Genomic DNA, 23,789 nt, shown 5'->3' with positions numbered 1-23,789 from the left:
CTATTACCTATACTACTTCCCGTTTCTACTGGACGTTCACATTCGCAACGAACTCGTGTCATTCCAGCGCAAGCCAAATAGCTTGCAGGTTACGGAAAAGGGCGAGTGGTGGCGAATGTGGACTTTTAGTCAGTAAACCTCCTTGCCTCGGGGCGTGGGGGAGCCAAGTGGTTAACGCGTTCGCATGTCAAGCCGAAGACCTGGGTTCAATGAAGTCCATTTCTAGTGTTCCCCGCCGTGTTATTGCTGATGCTAAGTAGTTGAACTACTGGAAAATATCACCAAGAAACTGTTTATTATGGTCAGTTAACTACCTTGCCTCGGGAAGATGCTTGGTTAGAGAAGCATTTCGTAACACAGTACAAACGACTTGATAGATCTAGCTCGCTGTTTAATATCGAGAGTCTAACACCGAGGCATTACATCTCCATGACGGTTTAGATCCGAGGCGATGCTGTAGTTATCAGTGACAAAGATCCCGTCGTGTGCCGATAGCAGCAATTGGCGTCACTAATTGTCTGCAGTTTGTAACCCCCTTCACACATGTTGACGAGAAGGTACAGGTGGCGAAGGGCGTAACCAGTCTGTGGGAATCACAGATGTATAGATGGTAAGAGGTGGTAAATTCTAAACACAGATTTTCATTCTTACTGTAGGTCATGTCCAATGGTGACAGCCGCGAAGCTCAAGGCGAGACCGGCGCAGTTGATTTGCCGACATCTGGGTACCCTGGGTCATCGGCCGGAACAGGACCAAAGTTATGCTGATAGGCTACCTTTAACACTACGGCCACGTTTAACCAGACTGGTTGATACAGACGGAGCACCATGCCGATTAACACAGAAAAGGTCATATTTGGTGAAGCTTTCACGACCAAAAGTAATCAGTAAGCAATTTCGCTACAGAGAAGAAAATCTAAAGTAAAAAATATCTTGCTAAATATCAACAGGACAATAGATCAACTCTTTTTGCTGTTGAGACCTACCTGGGAGGGATTAATTACAGGACACACCTTCAGGAGTGAGTGAGTTTGGTTTTACACCGCTCTTATCAATATTCTAGCAATATCACGGCAGACACACCTGCTGGAGCTTACCTTGGCGAGATGCATTACGGGTCACACCTACTGGAACTTACCTTGACGAGATGCATTACAGGACACACCTGTTGGAGCTTACCTTGGCGAGATGCATTACGGGACACACCTGCTGGAGCTTACCTTGACGAGATGCATTACGGGACACACCTGCTGGAGCTTACCTTGACGAGATGCATTACGGGACACACCGACTGGAGCTTACCTTGACGAGATGCATTGCAGGCCTGCTGGAGCTTACCTTGACGAGATGAATTACGGGACAAACCTGCTGAAGCTTACCTTGACGAAATGCTTTACGGGACACACCTGCTGGAGCCTTCCTTGGCGAGATGTATTACAGGACACACCTGCTGAAGCTTACCTTAACGAGATGCATTACGGGACACACCTGCTCGAGCTTACCTTGACGAGATGCATTACGGGACACACCTGCTGGAGCTTACCTTGACGAGATGTATTCCCGGGCACTCCCGCTGGAGTTGATCGACCAAGGGTTCATAACTCTGCAGATTGACCAGGTTAAGCTTACTGTGAAGCACCCAGTCAACCGTTTCTTTATAGCTCACCGTCTGAGTTACGATGGCCTTGAAAACCTCACGGACTTTGTCTCTGGCCTAAGGTAAATTGAAAACACGGTCATATATACCCAACAGAGAAAAGTGTACTTCTCATAAATAATTAGGCAACAGAAGCTATTTGTATGTAACATTTTTATCAACGAAAGTTTAAACTCTCAAATCAATTATGACATATAAGTTGCTTCGGTGTGATACTTCACTCAAAGGGGTATCGTATCGGAATAAAAGATCTATTTCAGATTGCTCTAAACAAAACTATAAGTATGCACCCAAATATCCAAAAGTGTCAGTAAAGTTCAGTATGCAACGAAAGTGCGAGGAACGCCCAAACCCTACACTAAACTCCATTGAAAGTATTTTAGTATGGGCGTCTTAGCGATTAGGAACAATCTGTCCTGTAATAGACTCTTTTATAATTAATTTATCACATTCGCACTAATACGCTAATTCGCATTGATGGAGCCTATTATTGTTTTGGGCAACTGGGTGTCCAGGCGGACTTGTTTTGCAAAGAGTGGGTACTGTGGATAGGATTCATTGGAATGATCACATAGTTTTCAGAAACCCATGCTTGTATGCTTGTAACATGCAACCTGTCAGATCCGGTGGTCCGGCTCGTTGACTTGGTTGATAGCCTGTCATTTTAATTCACAATGTCAATCACTGGTTTATCTGAATCACAATACAATTTCATAGAGCGTCGTCAAAACTGATGAATGCCGCGTTAAATAATAAAGACGCAAAGAAACAATGACCCATCTGCATTGTTGTGCCACCTTACAGAAGACGTGTACCACCTTACCGAAGGCGTGTTTCTATTGACTATGAGGTTATACCAAATTACAGAAGACGTGTTTCTATGCTGTTTATTGACTATGAGATTGTACCACCTTACAGAAGACGTGTCTCTGTGCTATTTATTGACTATGAGGTTATACCACCTTACCGAAGACGTATTTTAATGCTGTTTATTGACTATAAGATTGTACCACCTGACTGAAGACGTGTTTCTATGCTGTTTATCGACTATGACATTGTACCACCTTACAGAAGGCGTGTTTCTATTGACTATGAGGTTATACCAAATTACAGAAGACGTGTTTCTATGCTGTTTATTGACTATGAGATTGTACCACCTTACAGAAGACGTGTCTCTGTGCTATTTATTGACTATGAGGTTATACCACCTTACCGAAGACGTATTTTAATGCTGTTTATTGACTATAAGATTGTACCACCTGACTGAAGACGTGTTTCTATGCTGTTTATCGACTATGACATTGTACCACCTTACAGAAGACGTGTTTCTATGCTGTTTATTGACATTAAGGTTGTACCACCTTACCAAAGAAGTGTTTCTATGCTGTTTATTGAATATAAGATTGTACCACCTTACCGAAGACGCGTTTCTATGTTGTGTATTGACTATGAGGTTGTACCACCTTACCGAAGGCGCTTTTCTATGCTGTTAATTGACTATGAGGTTGTACCACCTCACCAAAGGCGCGTTTCTATGCTGTTAATTTTAATTCACAATGTCAATCACTGGTTTATCTGAATCACAATACAATTTCATAGAGCGTCGTCAAAACTGATGAATGCCGCGTTAAATAATAAAGACGCAAAGAAACAATGACCCATCTGCATTGTTGTGCCACCTTACAGAAGACGTGTTTCTATGCTGTTTATCGACTATGACATTGTACCACCTTACCGAAGGCGTGTTTCTATTGACTATGAGGTTATACCAAATTACAGAAGACGTGTTTCTATGCTGTTTATTGACTATGAGATTGTACCACCTTACAGAAGACGTGTCTCTGTGCTATTTATTGACTATGAGGTTATACCACCTTACCGAAGACGTATTTTAATGCTGTTTATTGACTATAAGATTGTACCACCTGACTGAAGACGTGTTTCTATGCTGTTTATCGACTATGACATTGTACCACCTTACAGAAGACGTGTTTCTATGCTGTTTATTGACATTAAGGTTGTACCACCTTACCAAAGAAGTGTTTCTATGCTGTTTATTGAATATAAGATTGTACCACCTTACCGAAGACGCGTTTCTATGTTGTGTATTGACTATGAGGTTGTACCACCTTACCGAAGGCGCTTTTCTATGCTGTTAATTGACTATGAGGTTGTACCACCTCACCAAAGGCGCGTTTCTATGCTGTTAATTTTAATTCACAATGTCAATCACTGGTTTATCTGAATCACAATACAATTTCATAGAGCGTCGTCAAAACTGATGAATGCCGCGTTAAATAATAAAGACGCAGAGAAACAATGACCCATCTGCATTGTTGTGCCACCTTACAGAAGACGTGTTTCTATGCTGTTTATCGACAATGACATTGTACCACCTTACAGAAGACGTGTTTCTATGCTGTTTATCGACAATGACATTGTACCACCTTACCCAAGACGTGTTTCTATGCTGTTTATCGACAATGACATTGTACCACCTTACCGAAGACGTGTTTCTATGCAGTTTATCGACAATGACATTGTACCACCTTACCGAGGACGTGTTTCTATGCTGTTTATTGACAATGACACTGTACCACCTCACCAAAGACATGTTTCTATGCTGTATATTGACTATGAGGTTATACCAAATTACCGAAGAGGTGTTTCTATGCTGTTTATCGACAATGACATTGTACCACCTTACCGAAGGCGTGTTTCTATTGACTATGAGGTTATACCAAATTACAGAAGACGTGTTTCTATGCTGTTTATTGACTATGAGGTTGTACCACCTTACCGAAGGCGCTTTTCTATGCTGTTAATTGACTATGAGGTTGTACCACCTCACCAAAGGCGCGTTTCTATGCTGTTAATTTTAATTCACAATGTCAATCACTGGTTTATCTGAATCACAATACAATTTCATAGAGCGTCGTCAAAACTGATGAATGCCGCGTTAAATAATAAAGACGCAAAGAAACAATGACCCATCTGCATTGTTGTGCCACCTTACAGAAGACGTGTTTCTATGCTGTTTATCGACAATGACATTGTACCACCTTACAGAAGACGTGTTTCTATGCTGTTTATCGACAATGACATTGTACCACCTTACCCAAGACGTGTTTCTATGCTGTTTATCGACAATGACATTGTACCACCTTACCGAAGACGTGTTTCTATGCAGTTTATCGACAATGACATTGTACCACCTTACCGAGGACGTGTTTCTATGCTGTTTATTGACAATGACACTGTACCACCTCACCAAAGACATGTTTCTATGCTGTATATTGACTATGAGGTTATACCAAATTACCGAAGAGGTGTTTCTATGCTGTTTATCGACTATGACATTGTACCACCTTACCGAAGGCGTGTTTCTATTGACTATGAGGTTATACCAAATTACAGAAGACGTGTTTCTATGCTGTTTATTGACTATGAGATTGTACCACCTTACAGAAGACGTGTCTCTGTGCTATTTATTGACTATGAGGTTATACCACCTTACCGAAGACGTATTTTAATGCTGTTTATTGACTATAAGATTGTACCACCTGACTGAAGACGTGTTTCTATGCTGTTTATCGACTATGACATTGTACCACCTTACAGAAGACGTGTTTCTATGCTGTTTATTGACATTAAGGTTGTACCACCTTACCAAAGAAGTGTTTCTATGCTGTTTATTGACTATAAGATTGTACCATCTTACCGAAGACGCGTTTCTATGCTGTTTATTGACTATGAGGTTGTACCACCTTACCAAAGAAGTGTTTCTATGCTGTTTATTGACTATAAGATTGTACCACCTTACCGAAGACGTGTTTCTATGCTGTTTATTGACTATGAGGTTGTACCACCTTACCAAAGAAGTGTTTCTATGCTGTTTATTGACTATAAGATTGTACCACCTTACCGAAGACGCGTTTCTATGTTGTGTATTGACTATGAGGTTGTACCACCTTACCGAAGGCGCTTTTCTATGCTGTTAATTGACTATGAGGTTGTACCACCTCACCAAAGGCGCGTTTCTATGCTGTTTATTGACTATGAGGTTGTACCACCTTACCGAAGACGTGTTTCTTTGCTGTTTATTGACTATGAGGTTGTACCACCTTATCGAGGACGTGTTTCTATGCTGTTTATTGACTATGAGGTTGTACCGCCTTACCGAGGACGTGTTTCTATGCTGTTTATTGACTATGAGGTTGTACCACCTTACCGAGGACGTGTTTCTATGCTGTTTATTGACTATGAGGTTGTACCACCTTACCGAAGACGTGTTTCTATGATGTTTATTGACTATGACATTGTACCACCTTACCGAAGGCGTGTTTCTATGCTGTTTATTGACTATGAGGTTGTACCACCTTATCGAGGACGTGTTTCTATGCTGTTTATTGACTATGAGGTTGTACCACCTTACTGAAGAGGAGTTTCTATGCTGTTTATTGACTATGAGGTTATACCACCTTACCGAAGACGAGTTTCTATGCTGTTTATTGACTATGAGGTTGTACCACCTTACCGAGGACGTGTTTCTATGCTGTTTATTGACATTAAGGTTGTAACACCTTACCAAAGAAGTGTTTCTATGCTGTTTATTGACTATAAGATTGTACCACCTTACCGAAGACGCGTTTCTATGTTGTGTATTGACTATGAGGTTGTACCACCTTACCGAAGGCGCTTTTCTATGCTGTTAATTGACTATGAGGTTGTACCACCTCACCAAAGGCGCGTTTCTATGCTGTTTATTGACTATGAGGTTGTACCACCTTACCGAAGACGTGTTTCTTTGCTGTTTATTGACTATGAGGTTGTACCACCTTACCGAGGACGTGTTTCTATGCTGTTTATTGACTATGAGGTTGTACCGCCTTACCGAGGACGTGTTTCTATGCTGTTTATTGACTATGAGGTTGTACCACCTTACCGAGGACGTGTTTCTATGCTGTTTATTGACATTAAGGTTGTAACACCTTACCGAAGACGTGTTTCTATGATGTTTATTGACTATGACATTGTACCACCTTACCGATGACGTGTTTCTATGCTGTTTATTGACTATGAGGTTGTACCACCTTACCGAAGACGTGTTTGTATGTTGTTTATTGACATTAAGGTTGTAACACCCTACCGAGGACGTGTTTCTATGCTGTTTATTGACTATGAGGTTGTACCACCTTACCGAAGACGTGTTTCTATGCTGTTTATTGACTATGAGTTTTTACCACCTGACCGAAGGCGCGTTTCTATGCTGTTTATTGACTATGAGGTTGTACCACCTTACAGAAGACGAGTTTCTATGCTGTTTATTGACTATGAAGTTGTACCACCTTACCGAAGACGTGTTTCTATGCTGTTTATTGACTATAAAGGTTGTACCACCTTACCGAAGACGAGTTTCTATGCTGTTTATTGACTATGAGGTTGTTTCACCTTACCGAAGGCGCGTTTCTATGCTGTTTATTGACTATGAGGTTGTACCACCTTACCGAAGACGTGTGTCTATGCTGTTTATTGTCTGTGAGGTTATACCACCTTACCGAGGATGTGTTTCTTTGCTGTTTATTGACTATGAGGTTGTACCACCTTACCGAAGGCGTGTTTCTATGCTGTTTATTGACATTAAGGTTGTACCACCTTACCAAAGACGTGTTTCTATGCTGTTTATTGACATTAAGGTTGTACCACCTTACCAAAGAAGTGTTTCTATGCTGTTTATTGACTATAAGATTGTACCACCTTACCGAAGACGCGTTTCTATGTTGTGTATTGACTATGAGGTTGTACCACCTTACCGAAGGCGCTTTTCTATGCTGTTAATTGACTATGAGGTTGTACCACCTCACCAAAGGCGCGTTTCTATGCTGTTAATTGACTATGAGGTTGTACCACCTCACCAAAGGCGCGTTTCTATGCTGTTTATTGACTATGAGGTTGTACCACCTTACCGAAGACGTGTTTCTTTGCTGTTTATTGACTATGAGGTTGTACCACCTTACCGAGGACGTGTTTCTATGCTGTTTATTGACTATGAGGTTGTACCGCCTTACCGAGGACGTGTTTCTATGCTGTTTATTGACTATGAGGTTGTACCACCTTATCGAGGACGTGTTTCTATGCTGTTTATTGACTATGAGGTTGTACCACCTTACCGAAGACGTGTTTCTATGATGTTTATTGACTATGACATTGTACCACCTTACCGAGGACGAGTTTCTATGCTGTTTATTGACTATGAGGTTGTACCGCCTTACCGATGACGTGTTTCTATGCTGTTTATTGACTATGAGGTTATACACTTTACCGAGGACGTATTTCTTTGCTGTTTATTGACTATGAGGTTGTACCACCTTACAGAAGACGTGTTTGTATGCTGTTTATTGACATTAAGGTTGTAACACCTTACCGAGGACGTGTTTCTATGCTGTTTATTGACTATGAGGTTGGACCACCTTACCGAAGACGTGTTTCTATGCTGTTTATTGACTATGAGGTTGGACCACCTTACCGAAGGCGCGTTTCTATGCTGTTTATTGACTATGAGTTTTTACCACCTGACCGAAGGCGCGTTTCTATGCTGTTTATTGACTATGAGGTTGTACCACCTTACAGAAGACGAGTTTCTATGCTGTTTATTGACTATAAAGGTTGTACCACCTTACCGAAGACGAGTTTCTATGCTCATCCGTCGACTATGGGATTGTTCTACCTTACAGAAGACGTGGTCCAGTTGGAACAGCTGAAGACAGGCACCCAGTCTGATTTTAGCAGTAAGAGTATAACTGAAAATAGCCTATGTCTGTACTGTCGGAGCTTTTTCGTTTGGACAAGAGTGTGTCCCGTGGAGATTCCGAGTTAGAATAATTCTCTATATCATATAATGAGAAGATTATTCGGCTTCTATCCCAAAACATACACCCAAAGCATACCAAATTCAAAGCCGCTCTAGCCTTTTCAATGTCCCTCTTCTCTAGGTCGTCCGTAGCGTCGCTGAAGCGATGCTGTAGGATGCTCAGCTCGACGTCGTCACTTTTAACTGCGTCTTCCTGAACGGAAACATATCTCATCACAAGGGAACAGAGCAGTCAATGAAACGTGATCATCCTGGAAACATATAATAAGTCTTCCAAACAATGGAAACACTGTAATGGACCAAAAGATATACACGTGAAATTTGGATTTGACAAAACACATTGAAAACGTTATCAAAACGTAACTAGGTTTAAAACAGTCGCCGAAATACTGCAAAACATAAACGTAAAAAAAACACAACTATGATACCCGTATGAAATACATCAACATCCAATAACTATTTCTTGTCCGTTTCATTTAAGCCATCATCAAACATGGGGGTATACTTTATTTTTGCCCTGCAGTTTATTTGTCCAATTCAGTGTTATGTCACACGTAAGGTTATCACAAGTCTACCTTGAAGTGTTGGAACTGATTGATTATGTTATACACAAGCTTTACTATGTCAGGGTGAATAGTTCAGAGGAAGTTGTCAAACAAGGATCAGATGGGAAAACTGGCTGCTGAATGTAAGTGATGATGACTCACATTGGGATCTTTATGATCCCCTGCGTCAAAGATTCGAGCCTCTTTACTTTTTCCCATAAACTCTGCAACCGTCATCTCATTTATTTTCTAAAAAAACAAACACAACCACGTATAAATACGAAGACTGTATGCACCTCATTATATATACCCATTCACTATAGATTCAAAGCGTCATTAAACCCAACTCACTCACCCACTCATTCACGCTCATTCCTTGTGTGCCACGTGGGGATCCCCAGTTAGAACTGTTCTCAGCAACCTATGCCGATCAAACTAGGCGATTTAATGGATTAATCTTTATAGTGGATCGTCGATCACTGTTTTTTGTACAGTTTCGATTATTTAACTACCGTCATGTAACTGGAATGTTGCTGTATGTGACGATAAGCAACACAGAAATAAATAAACAGACTTGCAGCATTAATACAGTTTAGTTTCATATTAGAAATGTCAACATTGGCTTTAAATACATGCCTCTTATGGCAATCAGCAGTACTGCATTAGTAGGCAGACTATACATCTGGAATTCGCCCAGATGATAATGGCCTCCCGTCTCTTGTCACCAAACAAGTAAACATTCAAAACCAATCACATTGTGACGTTTTCTCGCACGCAGCGACTAACGGGATCGGGTGGTCAGGCTCGCTGACTTGGTTGATGCATGTCATCGTATCCCAATTGCGTAGATCGACGCTCAGGATGTCAATAAGTGGATTGTCAGGCCCAGACTTGAGTATTTATAGGCCGCCGTCATATAGCTGGAAATTTGCGGAGAACGGCGTTATACAACAGACAAACAATCAAACATTGGCTGAGACGCTGTATATATAATGTTTAAACAGCGGTAAGCCCAACCAAGTACCTACCCACTGCCCACCTCAAGGCCATATTCTTCCACGTGACTTGTGTTGACCTCACTGCGCACAATCTCGTACTGAATCTTGATGGTTTCTCTGTCTAAGTCTTCCTGCAGGTTGAATGTTAAGATTCAAGAGGTTTAGAGGAGTAGCTTAGAATTAACGACATTTCAGAATAACTCAGGAAGTTGAGTAATAATTATCTGTACTAGTTGTAGTAGTAGTAGTAGTAGTAGTAGTAGTGGTGGTAGCTGTAGTGATAGTTGTAGTGGTAGCAGTACTAACAGTAGTTGTTGGATGTTTGTGCACTCAGCAATATTCCAGCTATATGACAGATACAGTAACAACGGCATAATTATTATTAGACTACTTTATAAACAGGTGTGTGCACCGTAACATCTATATATCATGAGAGAGTGTGATTAAGTTTATACATACCCGTCTAAAGCGCCCCTCTTACCTTGTCGGCGTCAGAAGATATGCAAAGAGGGGGGGAATAGACACCTGCCTATAAAGTAGTCTTTAGGAATAGGTGATTCAAATGTTCCAAAAATGTTTTCGAAAATATTATGATGTCATCTACATATATTAGTAGATAACGTCGATTCATTTCTTTGCCTCTGAAATGGTTTGCAGAAATGCCATTGCAGCATTTTTGAGACCGAAAGGGAGGCGATGCAAAAGCCACAAGCACAATCAAGGACACTAAAACAATTGGCAGAGGCTTGGTAACTGCATTGAAGCGTCTATAATCTTCGGCAAGGCGACAAGAGCTATCATGTCTCAACCATGGCAATGGGAGAGTGCCATTCAAAAGAACTGGGCTGAATGATATTGCCTTACAACATTTCTTGCACCTGTCTAATGGGTCCGGCGTCACATGTTTCTATTTTGTGATGATGTAAGTGTGTGTGTGTCCTAATTCTGACCAATCTGAGGCAAAAACTGATCTTTGTGATTGGAGAAATGCATTTTACTGTATACATGGACTTTCAATATTTTAAGAATGCTTTGGGGACAAAAGCTAAACAATGTTCAGGGGTATTGTTATGGTGCAGGGCTAGTCACCAGCAACGTCGACGATTTAGTATCGCCTGTCTCCCGTCCATCCTGTGTGTCTATAAGGGACCATCAGCCTGGTGACTGTCATTCGGCTACAGCCAAAGCTCCTGGCAAGGTGGTCATTAGGGTTTGGACGAGTACCCGACCCCCTATTCCCCGACCCTACCCGGGTACCCACTGCCTGCAAGTTTCAAAAGTTTGGAACAAAATGTCTGATTGGTAGTTGTTTTACCGCAGCCCTGGCTAAAACTATTTAGATACATGTATCAAACAATCAGATCATTCATTTATTGAAGTTTACTGAAGCTTTATCTTTACTTAAACATACACAAGTCAAAAGGAATGTGTGCATCGTCAGAAAGAAATGCGAACATTAGCGACTTGTAGTGTAACCACTGATCTATAGTGTGTTTTGTCATTAAACAATAGATGACATAACTACTACGGGTCCAGGTAGTCCTACTCAGGACCCACCCGACCCGAGTACCCGATTTACCCGTCCCAACCCTAGTGGTCATGCATTGCTTCTTTATGTATCATACCAATGGCTTGTTCTTTCAGTACCGTTAATCTCAGCATGTTATTTGTCACTGCCAACGGTGTGGGTGTGAATGACCAGTACATCGTTCCTTTTATATACATATCTTTGTATGTAAGTGCAGCAAAAGTTTCACTTCAAATTCAAGTTTCACTGATCTTGGTACTGTAGCACGTGCATTACTCGGCAAACTGTTTGGTTGTGTTTAGGTCATTGATTCTCAACCATTTTGTAACAGTATACGGGGTTTGAACCCAACATGCCCAAATGGCTTTAGTATACTGCTATTTTCATTGTTCTTTTTCAAAATCTCCTACATCTGTACATTTATTTCGCTTTAATGAACAGAGAGAAAATTTTAACATTATTTCCTTTGACTGAATTTGAAATGTGCCGTTAAAAGAAAATCTAAGCCCTGTTTTCAGAAAAAACCCATCTCAGCCCCTAAAACTGAAGAAAAACATGACTCAGCCCAAACACATAAATAGAATTTTAGAAGTCAACGTTCACAATATAATCAATTAAATGTTGTAGAGGAGAGAAAGGTTTTGGGGACGACTTTTTTCTAAAGCAAAATGTGGTTATTTGAATCTTGCTATAAGCATCACTACCAATAGATATTGATTCTTTGATCGAAGAAAACGAAATTTCAATGAACACTATCAATATGTTATGGCCCAATTCCGCTCACTGGCTCATCTGGTCTCAAAATTCGATCCTGTTTTTAGCAGTATTGCGAAAATATCAAGGCATGTTCTACTAGATTTGGTGTCACAGACTGTCCCACATGGGACCGAAACTGAAGTCTTTCCATTGCCAAGTATCAGCCGTGGAAAGGTGGTTTAAGGTGATGCATCTCGATGTGAACATTAGCATCCACTAGACACACCAATAGTGAGTGAGTGTGGTTTTATGCCGCTCTTAGCAATATTCAAGCACTATCACGCAGTGGACACCAGAAATGGGCTCTGCATGGGGCCCCCATATCATGAATCGAACCCGGGTCTTCGGCTGCAACCACTAGGCTACGCCACCGCCCCTGACGCACCCCGACCAACAGGTCATCTAGTTAGCACCACTGTACCTGTGTACCTCGAATGTTGCATCAGGGCAGTCAACGTTCTATGACCAGTCTCCGTTTGACCTTTCCTCCAACATTAAGCTGTTTAAGGCCATGACAAACACAACCAACATACTGACTGAACTTTGAATATTGGATTTAACAAACCATTCAAAAAATCGTGCAAGAACCAATGGTCAAAGATAGAGCCAGACTCACAGGCTTCCACGTAGAACACCATCTGAAACATATGTACAATATATCTCTACACCATCTGAAACGTACGTAAAACAGATGTCTACACCATCTGAAACATACGTACAACAGATGTCTACACCATCTGAAACATGCGTACAACAGATGTCTACACCATCTAAATCATACGTACAACAGATGTCTACACCATCTGAAACATGCGTACAACAGATGTCTACACCATCTGAAACATGCGTACAACAGATGTCTACACCATCTGAAACATGCGTACAACAGATGTCTACACCATCTAAAACATACGTACAACAGATCTATTCACCATCAGAAACATAAGTAAAACAGATGTCTACACCATCAGAAACATACGTAAAACAGATGTCTACACCACCTGAGTGAGTGAGTGAGTGAGGGAGTTAGTGAGTTGGGTTTAACGCCGCTTTTAACAGTATTCCAGTTATATCACGGCGTGTCAGCTTAACGTGGGAGGAAAGCCCCAAGTGATGCAGGACTCAGACGTTTACCACTTCAGTGAAACCCACGAGCACTGGTATGGTGCTGACAAACCTAGAAACATAATTCGGGCGAACCGGTATTCGAACCCACAATCATAGGTTTCTGGCGTGCCCAAGGGACGCAACTCTGCACAGCAAATCGCTGCGCCTTAGACAACTGGGCCACCCGTGCCCCCCTACACCACCTGAAACATACGTACAACAGATCTCTACAAGGTACACCATCTGAAACCGTAAAACAGATGTCTACACCATCTGAAACATACGTAAAACAGATGTCTACACCATCTGAAACAAACGTACAACATATCTCTACAACATCTGAAACATACGTAAACCAGATGTCTACATCATCTGAAACATACGTAAAACAGATGTCTATACGATCTGAAACATACACATTTCTGTTATCTTAACTATATCTGAAACATGTGCATTACTGTTGTCTTCGCTATATCTGAAACATGCGTACAACACATTTCTGGAGTCCCTTCAAGTCGCTTTTCAAGGTAAGACAAGTGTATTAGGGATGTGTCACTATACAGTCACCTTGGCGTAACTCTTCTTGTCGTGCATCTTCCAGATCGTTTCGTGTAGTTTGCTTGCCTTCAGCTGGAACAGAAAAACAGGTCATGTGTCTACTTCCTACATAATTATTACATACAGTTGAATGTCCCACAGCTTCCTTACTTTACACCACTATGGGAAGTAGAATCGTACGTGGGGTCTGTCCTCGTCGTGACTGTTTGACATATGTCTTTTCTCTCGTATAAATGTTTGAGGTGGTGTTTGTCTCTCGTGTGAATGCATGGGATAGCGGTTGTCTCTCCTTTGTATGTTTGGGCTAGAGCTTGTTTCTCCTTTGTATGTTTGGGGTAGAGCTTGTCTCTCGTGTGTATGTTTTGGTAAGAGCTTGTCTCTCGTGTGTATGTTTGGGTAAGAGCTTGTCTCTCCATCGTATGTTTGGGATAGAGCTTGTCTCTCCTTTGTATGTTTGGGATAGAGCTTGTCTCTCCTTCGTATGTTTGGGTTAGAGCTTGTCTCTCCTTTTATGTTTGGGTTAGAGCTTGTCTCTCCTTTTATGTTTGGGTTAGAGCTTGTCTCTCGTGTGTATGTTTTGGTAAGAGCTTGTCTCTCCTTTGTATGTTTGGATTAGAGCTTGTCTCTCGTGTGTATGTTTTGGTAAGAGCTTGTCTCTACACTGAAAGGCAAAAGAAACGTCACTTCTGAAAATACTGATAACACTTAACAGACACTCTCAGTTACATGTTATGTGGTCAATAAACTCATTTATCGTTCTACTCCTTATTTTTGTTGCCTTAAAGTCCATTTAACATTTGAGTTTAAAATGGAATGCTTTGCCCAAACGCAGCCTACAAAAGTGCAATGGGACTCAGTTGCGGAAACGTCTTGTCAAAAACATGATGCACGTGCATATCGTGGATGGTATGGATATAAAAGACACCCAAAACTGTGAAACTGGCTTTCGTTATTTCGATTCATCAGCCATGCTAAGATTATCAGGAAATGAGAGACAACAAGCGATCGGAAGACTGCAAGCAGGCCTGAGTGCACAGGTCGTTGCAAATGCATTCAATGTCAACGTCAGAACGACATATCGTTTGCAACATCGCTACAACACCACGAACACCACCGACGACCTACCGCATAGTGGTCGTCCTAGAGTCACTACTCCCAGACAAGATCGGTTCATGATACGCCAACAACTGCAGAACCGATTCCGAATGGCCACTGAAACATATCGGCAAACCATTGGCAACCACCAGCGTGCCATCAGTGATCGTACAGTCCGACGTCGCCTAACTGCCAACAACATCTCGTGCCACCGTCCTGCTCGTGTACCCATCCTGAGAGATCGTCACCGACAGGCCCGACTGAAATGGGCCAGGCAGCATCAAAATTGGCGTCAACAGCAATGGAGAAGAATCATCTTCAATGATGAAAGTCGCTACTGTGTTTCAACGGTGGATGGCAGAGTCAGGGTCTGGCGAAGGAGGGGCGAACGTTATGCTGATGCTTGTGTTATGGAACGAGACCCATGGGGCGGCCCAGGCATCATGGTTTTGGGTGGAATCGGACTGACCTGTGGTCTTTCAGAATATTGGTCCAGGCAGGGGTTATGGCATCACAGCTCTTCGCTACATTGAGTCCTCAGACCCCATATCGTGCCTTTTTTTGCACGTCATCAAAACCACACCTTTCAGCCAAATAATGTCCGTCCCCACACTGCTGGAGTCACCAGGGACTTCCTCCAGCAACACAACATCCAAATCATGCCTTGGCCTGCCCTCAGTCCGGATTTGAATCCCATTAAACACTTGTGAGATGAGATCCAACGCCGACGTACGCCCAAGGCCGACAACTGCAGCAGAACTGCGTGTAGCGTTCCTGAGGATATGGGCCCATATCCCAATGGCCTTCATCAACAGGCTAGTCCACTCCCTGTACAGAAGATGTGTGGCTGTAGTCAACACCCGTGGTGGCCACACCAGGTACTGATTTTTAACCCCCCAACTGTGATGTCTTCTGGTGCCTCCCCCAATTCACAATTCGCAAAAACATTCCCCAGACTGTTAATTTAATGTGGGTTAAACACTGACTTTCTCCGATGTCTTTACTTACATATATAAGCATTTGAAAATATAGGTATTTATATCATACATCCACAAGACGTTTCTTTTGCCTTTCAGTGTACTTTGTATGTTAGGGCTAGAACTTGTCTCTCGTGTGTATGTTTTGGTAAGAGCTTGTCTCTCCTTTGTATGTTAGAGCAAGAGCCTTTCTCTCGTGTATGTTTGGGCTACAGCTTTTCTCTCCTTTGTATGTTTGAGATAAAGCTTGTCTCTCCGTTCTAATTTAGGGGTAGATCTTGTCTCTCCTTTGTATGTTTGGGCCAGAGCTTTTCTCTCCTTTGTGTTTTGGGATAGAGGTTGTCTCTCCTTTGTATGTTTTGGTAAGCGTTTTCTCTAGTGGGTATGTTTTGGCTAGATCTTGTCTCTCATTGGCATGGGGGAGGTCGGGTAGACCTGGGTTCGATTCCCGCCCTGGGCACAATGTGTAAAGCCCATTTCAGGTGTCCCCCTCAGCTTGTCTCTCGTGTGTATGTTTGTGATAGGTCTTGTCGGTCATGTATAGGTTTAGGATAGAGCTTGTCTCTTTTGTGTATGTTAGGGCTAGCGCTTGCCTCTCCTTTGTATGTTTGGGATGCGCTTGTCCCTCGTGTGCATGTTTTGGCTAGAGCTTGTCATGGGTATGGATGTTTGATATGGTGCTTGCCATCAAAGCAACCTCACTTACTCATTTTATATCACGTCGTGTTTGCTAGATGTGATATGAAAGGTCAAGTGATGCAGGTCGTAGATGTTCACCATTGTTATGAAACCCACGTGCATATCAAGGCTCATAATCTGGTATTCGAACCCAGGAATCTCACTCACTCTTTTGTCTGTGCGTTTAGGGTTGTGTTTGTGTCTCTGTGGTTATGTCGGATAGTACTTGGGTAAAGCACTATGACACAAACATCCGCAGGAACTTAGACACATCAGACATGCACATACTAACAGAGGCACGCACACACGCACAAACGCACACTGAAGTTATACTCACGAAGTTCATTCCGAAGGCTATAAGACCTGGTCCACCGTGGTCGACGAAGTTGACAAACACATGATCTCGAGGACCACTGGAACAAACCATGGAAGCTTTCACACTGTTTCATATCCCACTGATTACAGTCTGTTTAATTCCACCCCTCAGGTAGTGAGTGAATACTATGATATGCTGCAGACCAACTGTAACACCGAAGCTCTTAAATTGTGGAGCTTTGGCCAGTCAAACGCAGCTTAACACTGACCCATGCAGTCGGGGTAGGATGCCATGGTCAGAAACGCCAAATAGTGAACCCTCCTGCTACAGTTAGCTCTTACGTCAAGCGGGGACCCCCACGATCCCTAAAGGATAATTATCAGCGAAGAAAACACGTACCTTTTGAGCATTTTTCCTGATCCAACTCCCTGCAGGCCCGTTTCGTTTCCAAGCAATACGTTCACAAATGTTTCTGGGTTCACGTCCTGAAAAATAATTTTTAAAATTCACTTAAATCGTGCATAATTCGTGGTCACATTACTTGGGACCTCATGGAGAGGTGAGGTGAAATCGGAAATCATGCCTCAGTTTAATATGGATCACACTTAGACACACTATACTGATTCTTAGCTGACCTTGTTTTATCCCATAAATGCCGAGCGCCAGGAAGAATAACAACTAGGGCCATCTTTTAACATCTTTTGGCATGATGCGACCAGGGTATCAGAGTCTTCGAGAATATTTCCATAGTTCGAGACAAGCAAAGTGCCGATGATGGCTCTGTCGGGATCTCAAGTGTCAGGTCATATTAATCCATACACAACGAGGTGTTCCAATGTGTCAGCAGCGTGATAACTTGGTCCGGTACGAACCATTGAGCAGAGAACAATGGTTGCAAGCTCACAATGTCCCACAATTATTTGTATATTTTGTTGTTTAACCCCTGCGCTCTGCAATATTCAAATTAAATGACCGCCGCCTGCAAATATTTTGGACAGACAAACCAGTGATCGATATTTGGAGAACGATCCACGCCGTCGCAGTACCACAACGGAACCGGACCACCCGATCCATTAAGTCGCCTCTAACGAGCAGTATGGTTCATTCGTGTTACGCCGACTTTCAGAAAAAAATTATTCGCGTTTCGCCGATCAGCAGTTTTTCTTTGATGATATATGGTGTTATGTTAACACGAGGTTGTTACAAGCACGCAATGAATGGTGTTTTTGGACGGTGTTCAGGACACATTCTAACAGATATAACATATAACAGATTTATGATACATTTTTGTGTTGTTTATTCCACACATACTGTATCAAAAACAGCGACATGATCAGGCAACAGTTGATACATTTCAATTTGGTACAACGAACAGAACATGATTTATTATAACATTATTTTTTTAACTTGATTTGAATGGCTGATGCAACATAGGCATAGTGGATGTTGTCGATTTCTTGCCTCTCCAACCTCATCTTCAAATTAGCGATCTTGCGGTGGACTTCTGAGTATTTCTTCTTCTTGGGAGGTCTTTTCTGTCCTGCTTCGTAATGCACTCTGTGAATTTCTGATGACTTCTGCTCTTTGGAAAGGAAGGTAATCATCTCCAAAATGTTGGGAAGTGCCTTTCCCATGATCTTCTTTAGTCGACTGTGCCATCCCTCTAGGTGGTTGTTTGTACGTGGCCCATCATTGTTGAAAGGTTCCACTGGTGGATTTGGAGATCGCCCTCGATCCACTGGCTGGTCATGTAGTCTGCAAGTCTTTGACATCTTTGATCATCTGGAATGCGCTCCATTAGTTCAAGGAAGTAGTCTTCAACCTAAAGGTAAAATGCATATAAGTTTTCCTGTCAGTTTTACACATTAACTAGCATATTGAATATATTACACATTAACACGTATATTAAGTATATCAAGTTAATAGAATCTAATCTAAAGGTCTGGTTACTACTTACATTGCCAACAGGAATGAGTGGCATTATTGCACACTGCCTGACGAACGTTGTAATCTCTGGTCTGTCAGTGTAGTCTTTCTGCGTGTTGCACTGTTGGGTCTTCCGCCTTACACTCTGGGCAAAGTGGAAGAAGCATCCCTTCCATGTGGCACGAGGAAACAGCGATGTGACAGCATTCCTGACAGCGACTTTGAAGCCCATCTGATTTGATATTTATTATGATTTTTAAATACAATAAGTCACGGAAATTATTATTGAGTATATTCTTATAATATAAACATAATAGTTATTCACAATATAAGTTCCCATTGGTTACCTGAATTATATCTGGCAACAGCTGATATCCCCTGGTCTGGCAGTTGGCTATCAGCAGATGGAACATCCTCTGGTAGGTCACTTCTTGCTTGTCCCGCAGTAAAAAGAACACTAAAGGCAACAGCTGTCCAGCAATCAAGGCATGGAGGGTGTACAACTGGTGGAACAGATTGGGGGTGACGTAAAACTTCCCATCTTCAAAGATGGTGTCGACCTGGCAAAGGTAATCTAGGTTGGCATCGGTGCTGAAACCCAGGATCTTATCTTCTTCTCCGTCGTTCATCAGAAGGAAAGGTTCCCCGGTATTTATTGTCTCGAAATCGTCCGGAATGACGAATTCCCGTCTGCTGTTAAGAAGCTTGGGGAATATGTTGCATCTGGCTGGGTACAGTGCACCTTTCTTTGAATGGAAAGTTGACATTGCAGACACCATGGCTCAAATAATGATGGCATAGGCTGCAAGGAGGAGACTGCTCTCTGTTTCACCTGCCGAGTGTTTAGGTAACCTAAGATATCAAAAGTTTTGGGTCAGTGATATTCAATTTTCATTGGTGATGTACAGTGACATACATATATGCACATAAAGATTTTGGTCAGATTGTATAGTTACTAATAAAATGTCATCATATTGAATTAGTTTAACGGAATTTACCAAATAATGAATAAAACTATTTCATATTCTCCTACACTTACCTTCACATGTTCTCTGACTGGTGGATGAGTGTGGTTGTCCCTCACCATGATGACGATCTCATTTATCGTAGATGCTGTATCCTTGAAGTCTTTGGTAGAACATACCCAAGATATCCAGTTATTTGCTTTTCTCTTATTTAAACGGTACATGAACCCACCTACACAAATATCTTCCACCACAAGCAGTTGGAATGAACTTCTTCTCTATCTGTGCATTGGCTGTTACGAAAAGAAGGGCAGATATCTTGAACTCGAGCCATTATATATACATATGTATATGACACGTGAACACAGTTCATATCTTAATCAGCTGAAATGTTCAATCATTTTCTTCTCACAAGTGTTCATCTGAACCCGAATTCAGTCCTACTATAAAGATAAATTGGATTTAAAGCTAAAATCACACGCGCTAATTCCATTGTTCTCATAATTCCAAGTTAACAACCCAACTGCAACTATTCGCGTTTTGCCGACCTTAATTTTGACCCCAAATGTCTAAAGGTCTGTGTAAGGCGAAGACACCAGCAGAGTAGGTTGCTGGGAGTAGTTCTAACCCCACATCCCCGCGGGATTTCTCTGCACATTGATTCCTAATAAGTTACAACTAAGACTATAATTCCTATGTTGCCGTTAGGATGAAGTGGATACATTACCTTATTTCACAAGCAATACATAGCCACATTCGTGGTTTTCTGTGTATACACTGGTTACTAATACCTTTCCCTTGTAGTCAATTTTGACACCTGTGTACACATTTGGGCTGCCAGGTTTGTTGATGATGACGCCCTTGTTTGGGTTTCTGTGGAGGAAAAATGATATCGTTATTTTGATATACATTTCAACGGTCATTAGTGGCGGACCAAAAATAACTCAGCCTCAATAAAAAAGTCTCCAACACAATATGGTCATCCTCATCAATACAGAGTATTTCGTGACTAAAGCCATCCTCTTTGAAAAAGAGACATGACAGACAACATGCCTGTAACCATTATTTATCAATATTCATTTCAAATCTTCCCTTTCAAGAGGCCATAACAGTTGTTGACTATGATGTGAAATGACCATTAAGCAGCATTCACCCTTACTTGGACAAAAATAATAAAGAAACATATACATGAATGAAAATAGTTTATTGCAATAACCTTATCTGACGAGCAAAAGAAATATTCCCAATCAACATTGTTTGTTCCTATAAACAGAACAGGAAGATACTTGCATGGTCAAAAGTCAAGAATGAACAACATCATTACAAGATACGCCATGCAAATCAAGTTGGCCTAAAAGTACCCTATTGCAGTTTGAGGTACATCAGTTGTGAGGATGAAGGTTGTGCTTTGGTCGGATTATGCAAGAATGGAAGCTGTTGTAAAGGGACCATGCGAAAGATACGTCTTTTTTTCAGAAGGTTTATAGAGGGGAGGCCATGCCAGAAAAGTTTGCTACAAATTTGCGAGGACAATCTGAGAAATGAGGCATGTCATGGATATTTTCAGGGGTCGGGATCTGTGTGACGGAATCTATTTTTAAAGGATCGACATGGATGCCATCTTTGCTGAAGACATACCCTTTTTGTCACGAACTTAAATTTGCTTGGTTTTAGATTTGATCTTTTGGAATTCTTCCTTGAGGTGATTCATATGTTCTAAAAACGTTTGAGAAAATGTTATGATGTCATCTACATATTTTAAAATGTAAAGCCAATTCATTTCTTTCATTGCCTGGAATGGTTTGCTACAATGCCATAGGAACATTTTTTAGGCCATAAGGGAGGTGATTCCATTCAAAAACACTATAGTGAAAGCTGACCTGGGTTTCGTATCTGGATGGAGTGGTATTTGCCAAACGGCACTAGCACAATCAAGGACACAAAAAATGTAAACATGGCTGTTGACTATATATGGCATCAACGACATCTTCAATATGTGACAGAGGGAAAAAAGAGAGTTTGGTAACTGCTTGGAGGCGTCTATAATCTATAAAGCGGTAACAGCTATCACGTTTTTCACCGTGACAATGGGAGAGTGCCATTCAGAAGAACTGGGCTGAATGAACATTCTTTCCTAATGGCTGCGTTTGCTTTTACAAAGGGAGTCCAGTGGGTCTGGCGTCACCTGTTTCTATTTTGTGAGTGAGTGAGTGACGTCTTTCGCTGCTTTTAGCAATATTCCAGCATTATCACGGCAGGGAACGCCAGAAATGGGCTTCCCACATTGTACCCGGTTAGGAAATTGAACCTGGGTCTTCGGCGTGACCTTTTTTGTGATGATGTAAGTGAGTATGTGAATCCTGACCAATCACAAGCAAAAATATATTTTTGTGATTGAAGAAACAAACAGTCTCAGCTCTCTTCTCAGTCCCTAAAAATGATGAAAAAAACCCTTTGGTCCACATCAGTCCTCACTCTGGTGACTTCTGATTTGTCTTCTGTAGTACGACGTCGGTGATAACGGCATGAAACTGACTTACAATTTGTTGTAGGCGATGTCGTCATACATCATGAGGATGTTCCTTTCTTCGGAGACGTTGTGACGTCTCATGATCTGATAGGAGTGACAGGCATCGGCCTGTGAAAAATAAAGTGTATGTTTATGAACTGTTTTATAACAGTTATCAAGACATAAGGTCGCATGCCGTTAGTAATACACAAATGCAGGGTGGGACAACGATACTCGATATATCCTACTTGACGTTGGGCCTGTTTATGAATTGCAGGGCAAAAAAGGTATACAGACATGTTTGACGGTGGCTACAAATGTAACAAACTGGTTATTCATGATGATGTATCGTAGCAGCCTGGTTCATGGGTTGGCTGCGTTTGTGCTACACTGGCGCAGCCAGCCATTGAAGCGAGGCTGGTATCCTTGTTGTGTTTGGGACCTTAAGTTAGCAGCGTTTTGGTGACTGTGTGGCCTAGTAACGTTTTCATAACGTTTATAATTGTTTGGTCAAATCCAATTTTCAAGTCTCTCGTATCTTTAGCCTGCCAGTTTATGAGGATTATATAAAATGTGGAATTATATTATCATAAAAAATAACTTGCTATAAGAAATGATAAGTTTTTCGTTTTTCCCCCGACCTTTTAATCTTTTCTTTATTTGGCCAGTGTGTCATGCCGACATTCTGGCTGCAGGGCATATATAAGTGTTGCCATTAAATGCAAGTCGGCCAGTTCCCTCAAGCCGAAAAATGATCCTGAACTAAAACACTGACGATATGCTGTAATAAGTCTGAAAAAACGTTTTTAATAAAACCTTTATCCAAATCTAAAAATATATTTAAAAAATTGGTTCCCTAATGAGTGTCAGGATCTGCTGAACGTGTGTTCCAAATACGATATATATTTATATGGGTTCCACCACAGTGGTAAACGTCTGCGACCTGCATACGTCACTTAACTCATTCCTCTCACTGAGGTGTTAAACCCAACCAACTAACTCGGTTACCTGGTGTCTGTAATTCGTCCACCCATTAGAGCCGGCGACGATGACAACCCAGTTCTTGGATTTCTCATCTGCTGAGATCGAAGGAATTAAGAAAGCTGCAACGACGGTACAAAAATTACTGACGTCATACTTCCTGAGCAGTTTTGAGTTGAACAACTGTTGTCTTATCTATGAACATAGATATCTTATCCGTGTTTAACTCGTTTATTTAAAAAAATAAACAAAGAGAGTGGAACTCATCACATGACTTATAATATGTCCTGTGAATTTAAAATTCCACGTTGGCGTTTGCAGGC

General features: G+C 41.6%; 2 protein-coding genes across 4 annotated transcripts; both read right to left on the bottom strand.

Moving 5' to 3' along the window:
* Positions 1-437: 437 nt before the first annotated feature.
* LOC139443562 (legumain-like) lies at positions 438-9,309 on the bottom strand. Its single transcript, XM_071224537.1, has 4 exons — positions 9,235-9,309; positions 8,604-8,720; positions 1,543-1,713; positions 438-584 (listed from the first exon to the last, which is right to left on the bottom strand). Exons 1-4 carry the CDS (start codon positions 9,307-9,309, stop codon positions 438-440), a joined length of 510 nt encoding a protein of 169 aa, XP_071080638.1.
* Positions 438-23,583, bottom strand: LOC139442698 (uncharacterized). Of its 3 annotated transcripts, XM_071223579.1 has the most exons (12): positions 23,494-23,583; positions 20,768-22,614; positions 20,051-20,269; positions 19,359-19,863; positions 17,485-17,570; positions 17,107-17,182; positions 14,029-14,091; positions 10,101-10,201; positions 9,235-9,321; positions 8,604-8,720; positions 1,543-1,713; positions 438-584 (listed from the first exon to the last, which is right to left on the bottom strand). In XM_071223579.1, the coding sequence occupies exons 4-9, from the start codon at positions 19,788-19,790 to the stop codon at positions 9,315-9,317; spliced, it is 765 nt and encodes a 254-aa protein (XP_071079680.1). In that variant the 5' UTR covers positions 19,791-19,863; positions 20,051-20,269; positions 20,768-22,614; positions 23,494-23,583; the 3' UTR covers positions 438-584; positions 1,543-1,713; positions 8,604-8,720; positions 9,235-9,314. The 3 variants fall into 3 exon arrangements, with proteins under 3 accessions (XP_071079680.1, XP_071079679.1, XP_071079678.1); XM_071223578.1 differs by lacking the exons at positions 438-584; positions 1,543-1,713; positions 8,604-8,720; positions 9,235-9,321 and adding an exon at positions 12,920-12,992; XM_071223577.1 differs by lacking the exons at positions 438-584; positions 1,543-1,713; positions 8,604-8,720; ... (3 more) ...; positions 17,107-17,182; positions 17,485-17,570 and adding exons at positions 18,386-18,907; positions 19,043-19,243 and having other exon boundaries at positions 20,768-20,849; positions 22,517-22,614.
* Positions 23,584-23,789: the final 206 nt, after the last annotated feature.

The sequence above is a fragment of the Haliotis cracherodii genome, unplaced genomic scaffold (assembly GCF_022045235.1).
Source record: "Haliotis cracherodii isolate W230 unplaced genomic scaffold, xgHalCrac1.p SCAF_5, whole genome shotgun sequence".
NCBI lineage: Eukaryota > Metazoa > Mollusca > Gastropoda > Lepetellida > Haliotidae > Haliotis > Haliotis cracherodii.
The sequence above is the reverse complement of the archived record's forward strand: the minus strand, read 5'-3'. Positions and strand labels throughout refer to the sequence as shown.

Excerpts from the sequence above, each read along its gene's own strand:
- LOC139443562 (XM_071224537.1), bottom strand. The coding sequence starts at position 9,309 with ATGACGGTTGCAGAGTTTATGGGAAAAAGTAAAGAGGCTCGAATCTTT. Across the intron at positions 8,721-9,234 it reads GGGATCATAAAGATCCCAAT|GAAGACGCAGTTAAAAGTGA; the intron begins GTGAGTCATCAT and ends GTTTCCGTTCAG. Across the intron at positions 1,714-8,603 it reads CTAGAGCGGCTTTGAATTTG|GCCAGAGACAAAGTCCGTGA; the intron begins GTATGCTTTGGG and ends AATTTACCTTAG.
- LOC139442698 (XM_071223577.1), bottom strand. The coding sequence starts at position 19,790 with ATGGTGTCTGCAATGTCAACTTTCCATTCAAAGAAAGGTGCACTGTAC. Across the intron at positions 19,244-19,358 it reads TGTTGCCAGATATAATTCAG|ATGGGCTTCAAAGTCGCTGT; the intron begins GTAACCAATGGG and ends ATATCAAATCAG. Across the intron at positions 18,908-19,042 it reads CACTCATTCCTGTTGGCAAT|GTTGAAGACTACTTCCTTGA; the intron begins GTAAGTAGTAAC and ends TTTTACCTTTAG.